At 45.6% G+C, this 22,437-nt stretch overlaps 1 protein-coding gene across 1 annotated transcript in view; it reads left to right on the top strand.

Annotated features, from left to right (window-relative positions):
• The first annotated feature begins 531 nt into the window (after positions 1–531).
• The window catches only part of LOC140213790 (venom metalloproteinase antarease-like TtrivMP_A), a 38,665-nt gene continuing 16,759 nt past the window's right edge, over positions 532–22,437 (top strand). Inside the window, exons 1-4 of the mRNA XM_072285114.1 lie at positions 532–598; positions 651–781; positions 9,447–9,496; positions 12,534–12,642. Coding sequence (XP_072141215.1) covers positions 708–781; positions 9,447–9,496; positions 12,534–12,642 — 233 coding nt within the window. The 5' untranslated portion in view covers positions 532–598; positions 651–707. The remainder of the gene's footprint in view (positions 599–650; positions 782–9,446; positions 9,497–12,533; positions 12,643–22,437) is intronic.

Here is a 22,437-nt window from a genome sequence, read left to right as displayed (position 1 = left end):
GATGCTTTTTTAGTGAACATCCTTTATGCCGACATGCGCCACTATAGATGCGTGACAGACTATGTACCAAAGTTCAATGAGGCACTTTCATGTCTACTGAGAGCACTGCGTACGTTCCACTGAAATATGACGCTCTAAAATGACAAAAAAGAACCTTAAAAGGGGTCCTTAAAGGTCCCTGAAAAACTGGGGCAATTTGAAACATTTTTATTCATTTGTTCAAGTAATTATGACTATTTACATAATAAAGTATAACAAAATTGATACCCCATTTCACACATATACTACTGCTAGCAAAACACCGTTATCTTATGGTCATGTCTCGCAGCCTTACTTCTACATAGCTTGGCCATCAGAAGCTCAGACACCGTGCCACTGATAATCTATCTTGACTGGTTTCTTTGCCTCTTCACTTATCAGAGTGCAAGGACAATGGCCAAATATTTAAGAAGTCTAAATTTATGGCACGTTCTAAATTATTGGGTGTATATTTTAAGGCATTTTTCATGGGAGTACTTGCTTGTAGGCAAACGCGTACCTGAGGACACTTCGGCCTCCTGGATCTATTACTTTAACAGGACTTCAGTCTTATTATGAGGTGAGTGAAATAGACGTGGATATAGCTTTATATAACGAAATGAACATTACAGGGACAGGAAGGCTATTTGGTATTCGCCCCAAACGGCGATGTTAGCTCCGAAGAAACGATGGACAAACTAGTTAAATATGCGGAACAATACCCGCTAATGTGGGGATCGGATTTGCTGCTTCTTTTGACAGGGTGAGCAATTATCTCATTGATTTTTCTTTTTTTCCTCGTCAACGAGAATATAATTATGGAAACAATTGTTCAAGTGTGCGTCCTGTTTTGGGGATAGCCAAGACTAGGGCTGCCAAGGCAACACAAGTTTCTTAATAATTTCAAGCACATTACGTAACTGAAATATAGCCGTTTTGTCACACTAAAAAGATTGGATAAGAGGGCGTCGCACCAGCTCCATTTCTTCTAGAAATACTACGAAAGTTTACCAGCGCAGATCGTAAGAACGAAGAAAGATGACATAAATCGCCTGAGCAGAGAGGCACTATTGCACAGATTCTTACGTCTTTATTCAATTACCGCGAACATTTTCGTAGTTCATGACTTATTGCTTGGTTCGGCAACATGTATGTTATCTTGACACATCTTTTTAAAGGTTTCCGAAAATTGGTAACATCATAAAATATGTCTGGAAACTTCGCCGCTTTCAGAAGAAGTATGATTGAGGCACATGTAGACAAATATGATCAGTGACGCCAAAATTGGAGGACTCAATAACACAGGAGCTCCTATCTCTATTGGTAAAAACTGATTCTTTTATTTGCCCTCTGTTGCACCGAATTTGATGCGCTTTCATGTATTTCGCTGAAATAGTGTATGTCGCACATGCAACATGCAAATATATTAATGTCTTTAGCGTTCTCTGCTTGCTTCAGGCATTTTCTAATCTATCTATCTATCTATCTATCTATCTATCTATCTATCTATCTATCTATCTATCTATCTATCTATCTATCTATCTATCTATCTATCTATCTATCTATCTATCTATCTATCTATCTATCTATCTATCTATCTATCCACTGACGCTTACCCAGTGACTCAAGAAAGTTGTCTAATACTTTGGGTCACTAGGTGTGTGCTCGCGGCCGTGATGCCATCATGGTCGTTGCATCGTAAGTGTCCATGTTTTCTCATCGGACTTTTATCATGCCGTCGTCATCACGCCTTCTTCGTCTCACAGTCGCCATGCATTGGTCGTCATACTGTCGTCGTGAGACAGGCGTGATAGTTTTATCGTTATCATTCCAGCTTCATCATTCGACTCTTGTCATGTCATCGTCAGGCAATCGTCGTCCCACAGTCGTCGTAATAGCATCGTCATGCCGTCGTCGTCTCGTCGTCGTTGTACCGCAGTCATCTGTTGAGGAACGTCATCTCATCGTTGTCATGCCGCTTTTTTCATGAGCATTCTTCATTCAATAGACGTCATTCCATCTTTCTCATTCCATCGCAATTATTTGGTTCTCATTCAATCCGGTTATTCAGCCGCAGTGTCAAGCTATCCTTGTCTTTACGCCGACGTCAAACAGCCGCTGTCGTATATCTGTTGTCCTGCTATCGTCGCGATGCCATCGTGGTCCGGCTATCAGTTATTTCCAGCATAGTCATCTGACTGCCGTCATGCCGTCGTCACCGAGCATTCTAAGACTAAGTAACCCCAAATGTCTAGCAGCTTCGATCACTAAATATATACACGGGGTCGTGATGCCCGGTTGGATGTCATCTCATTGTCATTACAGCTTCGTGTTATGGCTGTCGACATGCTGGCCTCGTCTCGCCTTCTGCGCGGACACACTAGTCCATATTAGCTAATACTTTGGAGCAGTAGGTTCGTGCTTCGGGTCGTGATGCCTACTTAGTTATTGCTCCGTTATTCAAGCTTTGTCATCCGACTCTCGGCGTACCGTCGTCGTCAAACCGTCGGGATGTATTAGCAGCCATAGCATCGTCATGATCCCGTCGTGCTCGTTTCATTCTCATCATTCCAGCTTCGCCTTTTGACTTTCCCCATGCCGTCATCCTCAAACCATCGTCGTTATATAGCCTTCGTGACACAGTACTTTTCGTGCTATGGTCTTCATGCTATCGTCTTCAAACAGTTGTCATGAATTTTTTGTCATCGCCTCGTCCGCATGCGGTCATCGTCATACATCCGTTGTCATACCATCCTCGTGGTGGCGTCGTGGTCATTCCATGCACTTGTCGTTTTGCCGTCATCATCACACAGTCGGCGTCATACAATTATCAGGCCCCACTGTATTTTCATTTTCACTTTACGGTTGTATATACTTGAGAAGCTATCGAACTAGTAAGCTATCTAAGGAGACGAAAGATCTGATCAAGGTACACCAATCTATGAAAGCCTCTAACCCTACAGCTACAATAGAATAGGTAGAACTTTCCAAGTTAATCAACAAGCCTAAGACAGCTGACATCAGGAAGTATAATATGGAAAGAATTGAACATGCTCTCAGGAACGGAGGAAGCCTAAAAGCAGTGAAGGAGAAACTAGGAATAGGCAAGAATCAGATGTATGCATTAAGAGACAAAGCTGGCAATATCATTACTAATATGCATGAGATAGTTCAAGTGGCTGAGGAGTTCTGTAGAGATTTATATAGTACCAGTGGCACCCACAACTACAATGGAAGATATAATAGTCTAGAAGAACTTGAAATCCCACAAGTAACGCCGGAAGAAGTAAAGAAAGCCTTAGAAGCTATGCAAAGGGGGAAGGCAGCTGGGGAGAACCCGGTTACAGCAGATTTGTTGAAAGATGGTGAGCAGATTGTTTTCAAAAACAGGCCACCCTGTATACGCAATGCCTGATGACCTCGAGCGTACCGGAATCTTGGAAGAACGCTAACGTAATCCTAATCGATAACAAAGGGGACGCCAAAGACTTGAAAAATGATAGGCGATCAGCTTACTGTACGCTGCCTACAAAGTATTTACTAAGGTAATCGGAAATAGAATCAGGAACATCTTAGACTTCTGTCAACCAAAGGACCTGGCAGGATTCCGTAAATGGATGGATGGATACAACTGTCTTGTACGTCCGGCAAGGTTTAACGCGACCCGGGCTCAGGTCTCCCGTGGGGGAACGTCAAGGCCCTGCCTCAACGCCGCCTCACGGGCTTGCTGCACTGCCCACGTCTGGATTCTGAGGTCTGAGCTGCGCAGAGGCTGGAGGCTGGGGGCTTACGAAAAGAGTCCTACTTAAATTGAGGACAACGCAAGGCGCTATGGAAAGCAGAATGATGGGTTTAACGTTAAAGGATAAGAAAAGAGCAGGTTAGGTGAGGGAACAAACGCGAGGTAATGACATCTTAGTTGACATCAAGAAAAAAGTTGGCATGGGGAGGACATTTAAGGAGGAGGGAAGATAACCGATGGTCATTAAGGGTTACGAACTGTATCCCAAGGGAAAGGAAGCGTAGCAGGGGGCGGCAGAAATTTATGTGGGCCGATGAGATTAGGAAGTTTGCAGGGACAACATGGTCATAATTAGTACATCACCGGGGTAGTTAGAGAAGTATAGGCGAGGCATTTCCCTGCAGTGGGCGTAACCAGGCTGATGATGATGATGATGCTACTTCAGAAACACCATCTCTTCGTCACCATGCCGCCTCATCTTACCATCTTCGTCGTTTCAGTGACATCATTTCTTTTTCTTTCTATCATAGTCATGCTATCGTCATTCAATCGTGGTTACGTCACCGTTGTCACGCAATTGCCATTATTGTGCCGTCGTAAAACAGTCGTTGTCATGCATCCGTTCTCATATGGTCGTGTTCATGCCGTTGGGGAGTCGATATTGATGTAAATCCAGCTTTGTGATGCGGTTCTCATCATACAATCATCGCCACACCTTCTTTATCACAAGCTAGTCGTCATCTTATTGTCCTCGTGGCATAATTGGCTTCGTTATTGCAACCTTATCATTTCATAATCGTCTTCTCAGTATGAACATGCCGTCACCATCATACTGCATCCGCGGTGCCATCGACGTTATTCCTCTGTCGTAGCGCGATTGTCGTACCACCGTCGTCGTTGCGCCATCACACGATCGCCGTAATGCCGTCATACTTAAGGGTCACCTTGGCAAGCTAATCCCATTGTAAACTGGGGCGATACCGGAGGCAGTGTACTTCGGATGTAGCAGGCGCCACGGAAGTCTCAGCGAGACTTCTAAAGATTACTCTATGCTCTCAGGCAGCTCCTCCGAGTAGCCCATGCCTGAGTGATTGGTGGACAGCCATCTTCTATTCCTTCCAGAAAGGGGCAGCTTCCGGCTATTCAGAAAAAGAAATCACTTTCGTTCGGACCATTAACGCATTGTTGACGCGGTTTTAGGACGTGGGGTGACAGACCTGCGAAGTTCGCGGCCCGATAACTTTGAACAGTAGCAGAGGGCTTACGGCGAACATGCCTTAAATAAGAAATAATTATTTTTCCTTTGTTCAGTCTAATAATAGATTATCATTGTGTACGCATCATACTTGACGGGGAGGTATCGCGCTTTTCGTGGCGTCGATTGACAGACTGGTGAGGTTGGGGAGGCGCGAAGGTTTTTTTGTCAATCGAGGAGGTCTGATTGTAGAATTTCTGAATAAAAGCTTAGAATAGAATTACGTTATTGCATCCCAGATTCTTTTCCTCTAGTCATATGACAAGTTATCGTGATGTATTTATGCTCTACTCTCTTATATTTGCATTGACTGTGTGTGTAAATGAGCAGATTTGCAGTGTTTCTAACGCAATTGTTTTCTCCCAATCAAGTCCCTTTGGACAACATTTCTTGCTCCTAAAAATGGCAATTTCAATACATGTTGATGCCGTGTCTACAGAATTTAGAGTCTTGCTTTGACCTCTGGAATGCTCATATTGTTTACAGAAGCACTGATTGACATCTTTTACCCGTACTAGCCTAAGGTATTCTAGGTTATTCTAAGAATAACACAGGACAAAGGGCGCTATGACGTAAAAATAGTTCAAACATTTCTATTCAATTTCTGCAATCCGCCATCCAGAATATGTCAAATGGTTTACGGGCCAACTCCAATTCGCCTTTCTGACACGATGCCTCACGAAAACCTAGAAAACGCCCCCATCATATATGAAACGCGCACACTGCTTATGGAGGATTAGACCTAACAGCAAAAAAAGAAAATCGATTCGTCTTTGACGACTTCATTTACATTAGCCCTGGGCTATTGGCCAAACGGTTTCGGTATGCACCCAGGTCACCTGTCTCTCACGCGACGTCCCAAAAACACAAAAACTCACCGCGTCAAAGTGACGGTTACGCGTTAGACGCAATAATATGCCGAACAAAGGTTAATTTATTTCTGAATAGCGGGAGACTGCCCCGTTCCAAAAGGAATAGAAGATGGGTGCCCGCCGATTGCACCGGGGAGCCGCTGGTAAGCATAGATTCATTTGCGTGTAACAAATATCTTTGAGTTGCAGTATAACGTTATCGAGCTGGTTCGGCACCAATACGAGATAGCTTTGCTAGCTCTTCCTTGCCTAAGGTCCTTTCTGGCGGCATTCTTAAGCTTCCGTTGCACCCATCCGCTATGTTTGACCAGCCATCGTAGGCTAAGCAAGGAGAAGCAGAGAAATTGCAAACGCGGGCACCACCATCCTCATGCGGTTATCTAGTTTCACTGGGCTCCACGCTGTGCTCCTAGTAAAGCCTCCCCACTTCAGCGTGCTACTCGCCTCTTGTCAGCGAAGTAGATAACAATAACTACTGAGTGTAGGCAATCCTATTCGCTTTGAAAGCTAAAGGACTGACCTCCTCTAAGCGAGGAGCGCGTTTGATTGGGGTTTTGAAGCAGACTATATGGGTTACCGGCCGTTGCTTACGTCGTTGGTTACCGAAACTTGATGTTAGGAGATAGAGATAAAAAGAGGTTGAAATAGTTTTACATTATAGGGCCCCAAAACCTCACCCGTCATATTCACCGATAACTGGCGTGCCTTGCATCGAAGGCGCATCGGCGCGATGGAAGATAACGGTAGGGCAGGGCTTGGGGCCCAGCCCCACCGGAGAGCGCCAATTGATGGTCACCGTCCAAGGCAGACACTGCCCTCGCGATGGCCTCAAGGAGGGAACGTGCTCGAAGTGCAACCGCAGCGAGTGCAGTAAGAAAACCGCATGCATCTTTCCCAGGTGTATTCGAGCGGTGGCTTGGGCGGAACTATTCCGTACTCCATATTCGCTAAACATGGAAAGGGGTTGTTTGGTTCGGAACAACTTTCAGTGGCGCCTGCCGTCGCAGACATGTAAGATGGAAACGGCTTTTTTCGTCTAGCCGCACCGTCACACCGTCCCACCTTGCCTCAGGTGGGCTGCCGTGAAGCATGGACGTGGGCCTGGGCACCTGGCGCACGACTGTGCAGTTTTTAAGGCCTCACTTGCGTTTACCAGCATGGTTAGAGGAATCACCAGTGTACTCGGCTCAAACCCTTGCAATGAGTCCGAGCGTGGTCTGCCTATTCCACGCGTTCCTTAGGTCTCGTAATATCAGCAGCAGCGTAGCTTGAATTCTTCTGCATAATAAACCGATGCTTCCTGCAAATATTCTACCGGCTTTTCTAAGTTGTGGCTACCTAGCGTGTTGTGTGACGCCTCTCATGGGCTGGGCTCACAACGCATAAAAATATAGTATTCCAACAACACGTCAATTACGTCAAGCAACGCACCCCCATGAAAGCTGGTAATAGAGAATTCTTCAGCATCGATTTGAGAGGCGGTAACACGAGACCAGCAGCGATGCCTTATCAGAAGTGCGATCAAGCATAGAGCCAAAAGATAACGACAGCGCTGTTGAGCAAACATCAGACATCAGCGTCGGGCAACAAAAACTACACCTCGAAAGTTTCACGTGCTCACGATTTTGACACAGGTGTTCAACCTGCGCAATTTTAACACCAACGAATTATGTGCCCCATGAAGTGGGAATTCCGGCGTCCGAAATTAGAATTCGATGCTACCAAAACTCACATGACCAAGTTTTGGCGTCACATACCCGGTGCTGGACCTGCCGTGGCTTGAAGTGCTTGAACTGCGAAATTCCATCGTGAACATCCAAGGCGACGGCCGCGCGGCCACATCCAAAAAAATTTACTTTGCCGAATTCAAAAATTGAATTGACCCATGCTCAAATTCGACCTGACCCACTCCCAAAGTTGACTTGGCTTTGCCCAAAAATTGGATGACCCACCGTGAAAATGATCTTCGCCCAATTCAAGCACATGAACAAGTGAAAAGTATCGCGCGGAAGAGACATGCTGCTTTTGAATTAAATAACCGTAAGGAGACTTTTGTCTTGCAAACCTTCAAGACGCCACCTTCCCACCTCACAAATGGCGAGATCAAACCACCTGAGCAGGCGCAACCAAACGATAGGACCAGAAGTCACCGCATACTGATCGCATTACGAGGGCCTACGTGCCATTTTTGTTTTTGCTGACAAGACCTCAAGGTTGTCACGTGACGCCCTGTCCTACTTTTTTAAAGTGACTAGCTTATTTGGCCTCTTTGCCGTTTTCGTGATTTCGCGGTGTTTGATGTTCCGCAGTCGGACTAAAGTATAAGGAAAACGTTCGTTCAGGAGTTCGTGCGCTGTCTGCTCGTTATTTTCGTTATTCCTCACTTGGTACGCATAATCCTATCGTTTGGGAATGGCAGAGAGCCCCATGTACGACTCCTGTGGATGCGAGGAAGCCATCGAGCACTTATGGTGTACCTGCCCGCGCTACGATGTACAGCGCCTCTCTCTGCGGGGGCAACCTTACACCGACTGGACTTAAGACCGTTCACCGATTGTAAGATACTCGCACCGTGGTCCCACCCGTCACTGGCACCAGAAGCGATTCGTGCACTAGTGCAATACTTGAAGTCCACCGCCTTAAGAGACCATTTATAGTGCCCCTGCGTATATTGTCACTCCCACACGCACTCAGTGCTCACTCTCTCCGTTTTTCTTCTTTCTATTCCCATTTCCCTCACCCCCGTATAGGGTAGCAAACCGGGTGCTCTTCTCGTTGACCTCCCTGCCTTTCTTGTCCTTGCTTTCTCTTCTCTCTCTTCTCCATTGGTACGTTTGCCCTTGCTATTCGCTGATGTGGAAAATCATCGTTGAAGATTTCTGCACATTTTATTACTCCATGCATACGTCCGCTACGGTACTGGGTTGCAACCTGTGTTGTTGGCTGTTGTACAAGTAACATTTGCATTTCACCAAGACGCCCCGAGGCAAGCCGGCCGTCACCACCACGGCTACGAACTATTGAAGAAATACTCTTAACTGCTTCACTCCACAAAGGCGCCATGCATGTCATTCTGTAATAGCAGTGACCATTACACCATCTGCACTTCCTCATTGGTCGTCATCTTCGTTACCAATGTAATTATGCCATGGTATTTGTCTTTACAGTACCCGCATCATGTGGCAGTCGTTCTCCTTGTCGTTTTCTGATAACCTTCGGATTTTAATAAACCAAAATTGGGCAGGACATGCGAGAGTTTTTTTCTCGTATTTACAAGATATTTTCAGGTAACCAAACACTTTACGAACGCGCAATACCGTAGCAACGCAAATCATAAACTAAAAAAGCCACGTTGAAGCCAAGAGAAAAAAGTGACAGGAGCCATGTACTGCGATAAGACTGCAGTATTTCTGGCTATGGAGTTCTCATATTAATGGCGCATAATGCTTTGCACCAAGAGATATTACCTGGCGTAGGACACAGATTTTAAGAACCTATATAATCTGTCCTTTCAAGTATGATATAATGTTTTGACGGTTGGTGGCCTTTAACTTTGTAGGAAACCACTCAGTAAAAAGACCCAGAATGGAGGAACATCTCGCATACAAGGTATGTTTTCTTTCTTAAATGAAATACGAACTACGCACCCGTCCCTGTGTGCTTTTATATGCGCTTGAGCCGGAATTCACCGCCAATATATGCTACATGGAATTTCACTTTCATTTGGACAGAGCAATGTGTCGTGAAATGCACGGCAAATTTAAGTTTGTGGCGCACTAAGAAGTGCAAGTATCTGAGTTGATAGAGTTGATGTATTGTTGCGATAAGAATTACATTAAAGGTCGAGATGCTTTGACGCTGCAAGGGTCGCCACGATAACGATTCGCGTGCGCTGCCCGTGCTCGGATGATGCGAACATAGCAAACAATGAGGAGAGCGTTCAGATAGAGAAACAATGAAGCCAAGTAAACACACGATCGCCGCTCTACTCAGATCTGCAGCATCCCGGTACTCGTTGTGGCATCCGCTAGCAGCGTGGGAGTTGTATTCAAACGTATTAGCTGGCCTGCCGAGAATTTTCGTGTATATCATATTGTCTGAGCCGAAGCACTCCTAATCGTTAAGATAAATTTATCCACTTATTTTATTCGGCGTTGAGAAATACGCAATTATATATTTTAGAAAATTGGAATACCTTAGAACTATACAAGTGGCAGCAAAGGAATGTTACCTAGGAGTTTACAAGACCCCAATGATGCCTGTCTTTCAGTATGTGTCTGTTTTTTGGCCACCTAATTGTACATCCGACATACAACGGCCCAAACGTGTCCAAAAGAAGACAGTGTGGTTAATTTTAAATCCATACGATCGTAACCCTCAGAGCACCTTCAGAACACGCTACTACCTTATAACTTGAACCGTTGGTAGAAAGGCAGACTTATCGACGAGTGGTCGCGAAGCTCAATATTGTACACCGTTTATCCAGCATCGACGTTTCTTTTGCCGTTCGTCAGAATCTCCACACGTGCTATCCTAGGAATGTCCTCAACTGGTCAATATCATCCGATTGTGATTCTTTCTCTTTTTCTTCCTTACAAAACTTTGTTTACTAGGGATGTAAAACTAGTTAACACGGAAACGTTATCATTCCATTAAGCTTTACGTAAGATTTTAGCTATGTGCCCCTTTATTTAGTTTCGTGGATCTTCTGCGTTAACGTTCGGAAAAGAAGTGAAATAACTATCTTACTAATAGAAATACAACTTCGATTTCACCCCCATGTATCCGCGAGTAGACCAATTTGAAATAAAATTAGACGTCTGTTGTGGTAAACAAGTTTTTGGACATATCATTCCAGGATGAAGACGTTTTAGTCGTTGACACATTCTATCTGCAGCAGGCAAAAAGTCTACAGGTAATTAAGGTGATCTGTGAAACCTCTGTGTTCCTTCGTTATGGTAGCACGTGATTACGTAAAATTATGTGTTTGTACGACTCCGCTGTTGACTTTTGTGTATATTGTTCACATCTCTGCAGTGTACATCTATATGACAGATAACACAAGCCATCACAAAGTACAGAGAGCTCTCGTGTTTCGTGTTGCTGGCATTTAATCGTTGACTTCGTAACTTCAGTTAACTGTAGTGACAAATATGATTAGCCAATAAAAAGCAAATAACGGAGATATTCTTCTGAAAACTTACACCATATCTTGCTTTGAAATCTTCCAATCTGGAGAAAGCTCGTTCCAAAATGCAGGTAATATTGAAAATGGACCTCTACTTACCGACAAATTTCTCTAACTTTGGAAGCTGCACAGAGCCTAATATTTTTGGAAAGTTATTATATTTTTGTTAGGGTGTATATGTTCGTTTATAAGAATTTTAGCTGTAATTCCATTACTTATAAAAAAAGGAACCCGGCAGCACATCTACATCGCAGGAAATAAATCTTGGAACATTTTCTTTCTCTCCTTTCTTGCATCAAGGTCAGAAACTCGCTGAAGTCACCTGCCCAAAATGGAGATGGAACGGGAATATTACTTTCTGGGATAGCTCTTGAGCAGCATCAGAAAGGCTCCGACTTTCAATTTTGCACCTGCTTCTCCAAAAACTGTAGTGTTGCCCTGGAGCTTTTGATGTGCACGAACAGCTTTAGAATATGGTGTGGCTCTCCTTAAATCTTCAGCTTTGGGTGGCAGTGGGTAGCTGGGTGCGCTGCTGCCCATGTGGCAGCGCGGCTGCATGCTTAGACAGCCGGCGAGCACTCGAGCACTATCGCATTTTAAGCCACAACGCTATAAACATCTTTACATTGAACTGCCCGAGGGAAAGCAGGACCTCCTGATGCGAAATCATTAGCTGAGCTCGAGATAGGGCGCAAAAATGGCCTAGACCCGAGTGCAGCCTACGCCTAAATATTTGGGCTGCACATTCTCAACCAGCATTCAATTTTTCAAAACCAAACTAAAGAAACCCCGCCACAACAACCCGATGGAAGTTGTGCATAACTTAGAATGCATGTTTGCAGAGCAATGTTTCCGACATTATTAGGCTCGCATAGCTGCTCTCGCCATGCTGAAAAATCTTGCAGGCGACGTGTTGGGGCTTACGTTATAGCCGCTATCCACCAGGTACACGCGTCGTCTCTTTATTTGTGGCTTCAGTGGCCAATTTTGGGAATGGGAAATTTTGTTGCTCTTGGAGTTTAAGACACCATCGCGTAGCTATATATCACTTATTTCAAAAATGCTCTCTAAGTGCAATGAAATCTTATTTTTGCTTGAATTATAGCTTCAGTTTATTTTGGGAACGGTTGGGAAATATTTATTGCGAAATTTTTCTAGCAGTGTAGGAGAGTGTGAACCCATAAGCCCTTTCTGATATTGTCTTTATAGTTAAAGTTACCTTTACTTTCCGCACGATAATTGTACAAACGGTTGTGAACTGCTAGAAAAATTATCCTAGTTCGATTCCTTGCTTTCTTGTGAATTCTCTTCCCCTATTCAATTTTGCTCCGCATAAGACAGAAACCTTCGCACACAATTGGGGGGCGCACGCTTATATGAGCCAAATCTCTATAGTTCCGACATCTCTTTCTATGGGTCATTTGAAAGCATATTTCTCAGTCTATGTTTTTCAAACAGGGCGCGCAAACTTTGAAGGAGCTTGTGGCCCTGACAATGTGCTGACTGTGTGGGACGAAGACAACGATGGTGATACTTCTTTCGCCATCGCGCACGAAATATCTCATGCGTAAGTACCATAGCAAATTGGGATACCTCTGAGTGGCGATATTTGATCTTTAAGAGCACAACTCTTAGACGGCCGTTAGAGGGTCGAACGACGCCGTGCATAGAAGGCGTATTTGAGCGAACAGGCGGAGCGAAATATGAAGGAGCGAATGCGGGGCGCAGCGGAGGCTGAAATAATGCGAGAGCCAAGAGAGCGCGAGAAGGCAAGCGGAGGTAGCCATCTTGAAGCACTATCAGATCGCGTTTACCTCCGTGCATCGGCAGCAGCGGCGGTACAAGCCGTGCGAAGGAAAGAAGAAATAAAAAATTCATGAAGCAGGCCTTCGCGCATAACGGCCACCACAAGCGTTTCCCTATTAGAGATTATTTCCCTATTTTCATCGCGAAGGTTAGCTCCCAGATGACCTATTTATTGAGGAGGGTCTACTTCATGAGCGGCATAATCACATACCTGCCCGAGAAAAAGCCCTCACATGCCGCCCAGGCCACTGTAAGGTCAACCAACGCGAAGCCCTGGAGCACCGTGCTGTATGATTTGTCGATATCGGATTCTTCCCAGTTATACGTACACACCGACAGATCCCGAGCTGCATTTTTTTTTGCGCCCTTCTCTGCGGATGTTCCCGAAATTGGAACATCATACAATACCCTTTAGTGGCGGCAGATTAAACAGCGACAGATTTTGTGGCCACGCGCAGTATGTAGCAGCTAATTTATTGGGGAGGACCATGATTGAAAATGTCGGCAGGAAAAAGATTTTTTCCGACGAGCTCCAGCATGCCAATTTAGCTGTACCGTTGTTTTAGGCAAAAAAAAAAAGAAGAAAAGGAAACACGTCACAAGTCGCGCGTGATGTTTTAAGCGAAAAAGCTTATTGTAATGACTGAAATTTAGTGGTGCCATTGCATAGCTTCAAACAATTTGTGAAGTACGTACGTATATAGCTATTGCTGTGCTTTTAGAAACTTCAAGCTTCACATGTAGCTCGCCCTTTCTGAGTCTCTTAAAGCAATAAGGATGTTCATTCATTCATTTCTATACAACAGGAGGTCACGGACACGAGCACCACTTGGACCTCTTTTAATTAACCGTATAAAACGCATAATTAGTGTTATCGCATTAACGCAGCATAACAAGATAAACAACGTTAGCAGAGCAAATAATGATGATCAATAAATGTTTACGATATACTAGCAAGTGCAGGGGTTATATATATATATATATATATATATATATATATATATATATATATAACAGGCAAACAGTAAAGGGGCGCTATATTTTTAATCACGGCCATATAAAGCCAGCTGGCAATGGAGCCAAGGAAAGCTCAGGTGTGTTCAGTTGTGGTTCAAATTGAAATGTGGAAAATAATCAAGCACAGAGTATATGACAGTGGACGATAAGATAACCTTTCGCCTGTCGAAACCGAACCCGTGACATCCGAATTACGCATTTCCGCTTTTCTTCAGTATTTTCTACGCTAAGTCACATCCTAAGTCACCCCTCGCCCCGAACTCCTGGCCTCTCATTCACCTTCATCGTGGGAGGAAGTGCTCCTTATCTTCAACGCGAACGTGCCAACCCGAGCCGTGGAGCAAGCCGAAGAAGTTGCCATCACGCAACGCCGAGCGGCCATCTGGCCTTCATGACGAGCCATGAATTAGCTCCCCACTCTGATGAATAATGTTGTCTCTTTCTCTCTGTCTTCAGTATTTATACATTCTAAATTGAACTGCATGTGAAAACCCTTAGGCTTTCCTCGGCTTCATCCCCAATCATCTAAAAAAATGTATGCGCAGCCATATTTCTAAATGACTTCACAATGATTTGACCGAACCCATCTCTCCATGAATGCTCACGTTATTGTGATTAGCGACAAATCACCACAGCCACAAAGCGTTATGTATTAGACATGTATTGAAGCAGGCGCCTCTTTCGCGCTTCTGACCGGACATGTTGCGGCATCTAGTGGCGCAGCCGAGAAGTTCGCACGTGGTGCGTGTCTGAACGCATGTGACACACCCGCGTTTGATTCCGGCCAGCAGGAGATATATTTTAAAGAAGAAAATAAACTTTAATAAAAAGAGTGGTCCAGCACTTTTGGTTGTTGTGGCCTCAGCAGGCCTCCCGATGTGCTTAAACTCGCGTGGCATCGCTTCCCGGACGGCCCATAGCTGGTCTTCCAGCTTCAAACGTTTGAGGGCCACCCCCAGAGGCGTCGACGTTGACTGAGAAAGTCTCCGGCGATCCCTCCAGCTGGAGCGGCGTCGGGAAGGAGGGAGCTCAAGGCTTCCTGTATTCTGGTCACGTCCGCCGTTTTAGACGCGTCGTGGATAGTGGCAGTTTCGGTACTGTTATTGCCGGCACAATGACAGAGTATGTGTCGCAGCGTTGCCCTGTGTCCGCACGCTTTACATGCATCAGTGGGGTGTAAGCCTGGGTAATAGTGGGGTTAGACGGCCGGGCTAGGGCAAGTGTGTGCTTGCAGTAAGCGTGAGGTTACGATTTCGTTCCTGTTTCAATTATCATGTTGTGGCGGGAATTTGATCTCTTAGTAAATGTAGGCATTTATGTGATTTATATCTTACTCTGCGTAACAATGCTGTGCATTTGTTTGATAGTCAGGATACAAAGAGGGCCCACTAATGCATACACATGACTGCTAATCACAGCAATAATGGCAAAGCTGAAGATAAATTATGAAATCAGTAAACCTAGAAAGGAAGGGATAACATAGCTTCCTAAGAGTTTTGATGAAAACCACTTTTTTTCAAACAACCTTTTCTGACAGCATCCGATGCGTAGAACAGGCTTTAGCTGCATCTATATTTCGCAGGCAGATGACGGAAATTGACGCATCACGCATTTTTACGCATTTACATAAATACTGAACGCCTACGTCTTAATATCGAGAAGAAAGGATGGTAACCGAAGGATCCGATTTATATTTCATATCATAAGACGCCATCAAACAAAGACAAAGGGCAACACTGGGAAAATTACTTCTATTTACTGATTTAATTATAGGAACGAAATATTATTGGAAATGAACGTGGAGAAAAAACAACTTGCAGCAGGTGAGGAGCGATCCCACGTACTCGTAATACGCGTGCGATGCTCTTACGAATGGCGCTACCGTGAGGCCGTCATGCCATCCACTTTCTCGGGTATGTATGCGTTAGTTTAAGAACTAACATTGGAAGTGTTTGCCAGCGCCACCACTCACATACCTTGGCGGAGAATGTGGAACATCCTTTCTGCCGAAGGCGTCATAAGTACGTGATCTGTTTCATGATCATTGCCATCATCATCATCAACCTTGTCCCGCCCACTACAGGGCAAAGGCCTCTTCCATACTTCTCTAACTACACCCGTCATGTGCTAATTGTGGCCATGTTGTCCCTGCAACGCGGGCACAGGGTAGAGCACTGGCGTAGAGGTAGAGTATCCGTCTCGCGGTCAAGAGGACCGTGGTTCGAATCCCGGTGCCGCGAAATTTCCCACCGGATTAAAAAATTAACGTGTTGACAAAATTTCATAAACAAGCCGGGAGTTTGGCCTGATCCCGGTGACCAGAACCGGTAACGCACTCCCTCACCAGAGCAGGATTGGCCAACCTGGTGTAGTACTTGGCCACTACCTCCTATAAAAATGCAACAATCAAACCCAGTCCCCAGCAGCTCAGAAGCAAGTGACTACGGCCGCGGTCAGACCTGTTACGCAGCAGAGGGTGCTAACAATACCTGGGTCCGAACAGGCCGCCATTGGAATCGGAACCTGACAACGTTTCCCGCTGGAACGTTATCTAGTGAGGCGAGTCGAGCAGCGCTATTGGAGAAATTAGAGGGTAGTAATTGGGATATAATAAGGCTCAGTGTAGTTAGGAGGACAAAAGAAGCATATACACTGCAAGACACGAAACGTCCTGTGCTACCGGGGCTTAGCGGAGAGACTAGGAGTCGGATTCCTAATTAATACGGATATAGCTGGTGACATACAGGAACTCTAAGGAATAACGAGAGGGTGACAGGTCTTGTTGTGAAACTTAATAAGAGGTACAAATTGAAGGTCGCACAGGTCTACGCCCCTACATCCAGGCATGATGACCAGGAAGTCGAAAGGTGCTATGAAGACGTGGAATCGGCGATGGGTAAAGTCGAAACCAAATACATTCAGTGTGGGAATGAATGAATCAATGAAAGTTTATTTCATCTTGAGTACAATTTCAAGAAAGGTGCAGGGGCAACAAGCGTACAGCGCCTGACAGGGGCCCCTGTAGCCTGAATAAACGCGTGTATTATACATTATTTTATGGCAGTTCATTGGCAGTGAGCGGACCACACATAACGTTACATATTTTAACACATTGTACACGAGTTTACACAGAAACTGAGAACAGAATTGACATAATTATTGCGTTACAGTTTGTTTAATAACATAGAGGGTGAAATATTAAAATGTCCCATTTTCGCCCCTCTTCCTCTTTCCTCTCCCGGTCCACAAGCAGTAAAGTACAGGTTCTACATTAAGTTACTGTAGTACACTAGTGCAGCGTATAGCCGTGAACATGTATGTATGCATCTAAAATGTAAATATGGCATAGGCTCTAGGAATAGCAGGGGAGAGTTATTGGTAGAGTTTGCAGAACAGAACAATATGAGGATAATGAATACCTTCTTCCGCAAGCGGGATAGCCGAAAGTGGACGTGGATGAGCCCGAATGGCGAGACTAGAAATGAAATAGACTGTGCGCTCTACAATAACCCTGACATCATACAAGATGTGGACGTGCTCGGCAACGTGCGCTGCAGTGACCATAGGATGGTAAGAACTCGAATTAGCCTAGACCTGAGGAGGGAACGGAAGAAACTGGTACATAAGAAGCCGATCAATGAGTTAGCGGTAAGAGGGAAACAAGAGGAATTCCGGATCAAGCTACAGAACAGCTATTCGGCTTTAACCCAAGAAGAGGACCATAGTGTTGAAACAATGAATGAGAATCTCATGGGCATCATTAAGGAGTGCGCAATAGAAGTCGGTGGTAACTCCGTTAGACAGGATACCAGTAAGCTTTCGCAGGAGACTAAATATCTGATCAAGAAACGCCAATGTATAAAAGCCTCTAACCCTACAGCTAGAGTAGAACTGGCAGAACTTTCCAAGTTAATCAACAAGCGTAATACAGCTGACATTAATATTTGTTATCTGGATAGAATTGAACATGCTCTCAGGGTCGGAGGAAGCCTAAAAGCAGTGAAGAAGAAAATAGGAATAGGCAAGAATCACGATGTGCGTTAAGAGACAAAGCCGGCAATATCATGACTAGAGATTTATACAGTACCAGTGGTACCCACGACGACAATGAAAGAGAGAATAGTCTAGAGGAATTTGAAATCCCACATATATAGCCGGAAGAAGTACAGAAAGCCTTGGGAGCTATGCAAAGGGGGAAGGCAGCTGGGGAGGATCAGTTAACAGCAGATTTGTTGAAGCCTGGTGGGCAAATTGCTCTAGAAAAGCTGGCCACCCTGTATACGCAATGCCTCATGAACTCGAGCGTACCGGAATCTTGGAAGAACGTTAACATAATCCTAATCCATAAGAAAGGGGACGCCAAAGATTTGAAAAATGATAGACCGACCAGCTTACTGTCCGTTGCCTACAAAGTATTTATTAGGGTAATCGCAAATAGAATCAGGAACACCTTACATTTCTGTCAACCAAAAGACCAGGTAGGATTTCTTAATGGCTATTCAACAATGCCCCATATTCACACTATCAATCAGGTGATGGAGGAATGTGCGGAATACAACCAACCCTTATATATATATATATATATATATAATATATATATATATATATATATAGAACTTGAGTGGTGCTACAAGGTAAACAGAACAAGTATTTAATTTCGATAGTTTCGATCGGTGGACCGATCTTCATCAGGGTTTACATCAGGGTTTTTTTTCTTCTGTAAACCCTGATGAAGATCGGTCCACCGATCGAAACTGTCGAAATTAAATACTTGTTCCGTTTACCTTGTAGCACCACTCAAGTTCTTTACGTTTGAAAGGTAGCCTGAAGAATCCCTCTTTGCCTACTACATATATATATATATATATATATATATATATATATATATATATATATATATATATATATATATTATATTACCGAGACCGATCGAGTTGTCCAGCGCTGTTTATTCCACAAAAGGCAACGCCCCCAGCCCACGCGCGAAGAAGTCGAAGAACAGGGAAGATGATGATGGCTATGTACAAATGAAAACGACGAAGTACGTTAATAGTGCTTACACTAACTTCCCCCCGTCATGGAAGCGGCCAGCCTGGCCGCAGATTAGAGATTATCTAAACGGGGAGTGAAGGGCTTCATCCGCGAGACGTGAACAATTTCGGCATTCCGGCGGCGCCGGTCAGTGACGGAGTGTACTGGGCGGCCGAGATAGTTCACTGCAGATGTTTGCTGCACAACGGTGTATGGGCCAATGTAGCGTGGAAGGAACTTCTCACAGAGGCCTGGAGTGCGGACTGGAGTCCAAAGCAGGACTTGGTCTCCAGGGTGAAAACGTAGGTCACGGCGTTTGTTGTCGCAGTAACGCTTGCGCTCAGCTTGGGTAGCTTCTGTGCTTTGCCGGGCGATTTGACGGCAATGTGCAACTCGGGCAGCAAAATCTTCTGGAAGCGACGCGTTAGGCGAAGAAGGTGCGAAAAATAGTTCTCTGTCGAATATGGTGGAAGGAGATCGTCCATACACAAGGAAGAAAGGGCTGTAGCCGGTAGTCCGTTGAATAGCAGTATTATATGCGAATGTCACAAAAGGAAGAATTTTATCCCAGTCAGTGTGGTCAGGACGGATGTACATGGAAATCATGTCAGACAGCGTACGGCGGAAGCGCTCAGTAAGGCCATTGGTTTGCGGATGATAAGTAGAAGTAGATTTGTGGACGGTATTAGCGGCTCGAAGAACTTCCTCGAGAACTTGTGAAATGAACGCCTTGCCACGGTCACTGAGAAGAACGCGAGGAGCCCCGTGGCGCAAGACGATGGCGCGCAAGAAAAAGTCGGCGACCTCAGAAGCGGTGCCGGATCGCAGAGGGGCAGTCTCGGCATATCTTGTTAAATGGTCGACCGAAGTGACAATCCAACGGTGACCGGAGGGTGTCAACGGCAAGGGACCATATAAATCAATGCCAACAAATTCAAAAGGTGCGTCCGGGCAAGGGAGAGGTTGTAGTAAACCGGCAGGAGGGGATGTCGAGCGTTTGCGGTGCTGACATGACGCACAAGAGGCAATGTATTTGGCCACCTTTGTGGATAGGCTAGGCCAGAGGCAGCGGGTCTTTATGCGGTCGTAAGTCTTGTGGAAGCCTAAGTGGCCAGCCGATACATCGTCGTGAAGAGCCTCTAATACCCGCAAACGAAGGCAGCGAGGTAGAACTGGGACCCACCGGTGACCTGTTGGGTGGTAAACGTAGCGGTGTAGCACGCCACCTTGAAGGCGGAATTGTCGAAGTTGGCGTCGCAAGCGGCTGTTGGGTGGTTCGGCGAACCCACTAAGGCCATCCATGAGAGCTCGACAGTAGGAGTCGGCCCGCTGAAGTGAGACGAAATCAGAACGTGATGAAAGCGTAACTTGGTCCAGGGGCGTTATCGAGAGTTGGTGAGAGGCAGGCGTAGCATCGGAACGACGTGGTTGGGAAGACGACGGCGCGTTACCTGGAGAGAGTGAGAGCGGGCAGCGAGACAATGCGTCTGCATCATGATGGCGTTTTCCAGACTTGTACGTTATAGTGAAGTCATATTCCTGCAAGCGGAGTATCCAGCGTCCTAAGCGTCCTGACATGTTTTTCATTGATGACAGCCAACACAGAGCATGGTGGTCGGTGACGATGGTAAAGTGGCGGCCGTAAAGGTATGGGCGAAATTTCTGAATCGACCAAACGATAGCCAGGCACTCTTGCTCTGTAATGGTGTAGTTCCGCTCAGCTGGAGAAAGTGTTCGGCTGGCATATGCTATGACTTGCTCTTTAGATGCTGTATTACGTTGCAGAAGTACTGCGCCAATACCTTGTGCGCTTGCGTCAGTATGGAGTATGGTGGGGGCACGATTATCGAAGTGGCGAAGCACTGGTCCGGAAGTAAGATGCCGCTTAGGAGCTTGAAAAGCCGACTCGCAGTCGCTAGTCCACGTGAAAGAGGCACCGGTAACCAGTAGCTTGTGTAGAGGAGCTGCTACTGCTGCGAAGTTGCGTATAAACCTACGAAAATATGACGCCAAGCCGAGGAAACTACGTAGATCTTTCTGTTGCTGGGGGCGAGGAAACTGAAGAACGGCACTAATCTTTTCGGGGTCAGGCTGGATGCCATCTCTTGAAACGACGTGACCCAATACTTTTTTTGTTTTGCTTGCAAATTTGCATTTTTTTGTATTGATCTGGAGACCAGCATTCGCAAGGCACTTGAGAACTTCGTCTAATCGATGAAGATGTTGGCTGAAGTCAGACGAAAAGATGACAATATCGTCCAGATAACAGAGGCATGTCTTCCATTTTAGACCACGAAGTACGTTGTCTATCATGCGCTCAAATGTGGCAGGAGCATTACAAAGGCCAAAAGGCATCACGTTAAATTCATAAAGGCCATCCGCTGTAGCGAATGCGGTTTTTTCTTTGTCAGTCTCGTTCATCGGAATTTGCCAATATCCTGATCGAAGATCAAGGCTGGAGAAATACTCCGCCCCTTGTAGTGTGTCCAAAGCGTCGTCAGTTCGAGGTATTGGATATACGTCTTTGCGTGTGATCTTATTGAGCGCTCGATAATCCACGCAAAAGCGAACTGAGCCATCTTTTTTCTTTACCAGGACCACGGGAGACGCCCATGGGCTAGATGAAGGTCGTATTATCTTCCGCGCAAGCATGTCAGCGACCTGTTGTTCAATGACCTTTCGTTCGGACGGCGATACACGATAGGGGCGTCGTCGTATTATAGCGGAACCATCGGTTTCGATGCGGTGTGTAGCCGCAGGAGTTTGGCTCAACACAGGGGAACAGCTATCGAAACAGGCTTTGTGTTTTGCCAAGACCACCATTAAGGCTTCGGCCTGCGCGGCTGATAGGTCAGAACCAAGAACGGCCGGAGGAGGGAAAGAATCATCCAAACCTGAGGTTGGTGCTGGCGATGAAGAAGGGCAAAGCGTGACTAGAGAGATAGGTTGAGTGTCGGCGAGCGTTGCCACAGTCATCCCTTTGGGCAGCATCACAGGATCTGGGGTCGTGTTGCAAGCAGACAGAAGGGCGCGGCCGCGTGAAAACCGGACGAGACAGGTGGCAATGAGAATGCCGCGAGAAGTACAGCGGGAAGAAGGGGCGACTAGGGCGTCTCCGTCGGCGATCTGACTGGATGTTACGGCTACAACGTCTTCGTGACCAGGACGCAGGACGTAGTCTGCAGCGATGGCCAAGTTCACGCATGAAAGGGAAGAGTCCGCAACAGGTTCAAACTCTGTATCCGTGATGTGGACAACTTCCTCTCTACATGAAATGACGGCTGAAGCAGAATGTAGGAAGTCCCAACCAAGTATATGTTCATGGATACACGTTGGAAGGATGATAAACTCGATGTGGTGGCGTATGCCGTCGATGAGAACACGAGCAGTACACTGTCCGTCAGGGTGAATGAATGCATTATTAGCACCACGCAAAATAGGTCCAAGATAAGGCGTTTTTACTTTACGGAGCCGGGAACACAGATCACTCCGAAGAACAGAAACGGCG

Source organism: Dermacentor andersoni, chromosome 10 (genome assembly GCF_023375885.2).
Source record: "Dermacentor andersoni chromosome 10, qqDerAnde1_hic_scaffold, whole genome shotgun sequence".
Classification (NCBI taxonomy): domain Eukaryota; kingdom Metazoa; phylum Arthropoda; class Arachnida; order Ixodida; family Ixodidae; genus Dermacentor; species Dermacentor andersoni.
This window is presented reverse-complemented; position numbering and strand designations above follow the sequence as displayed.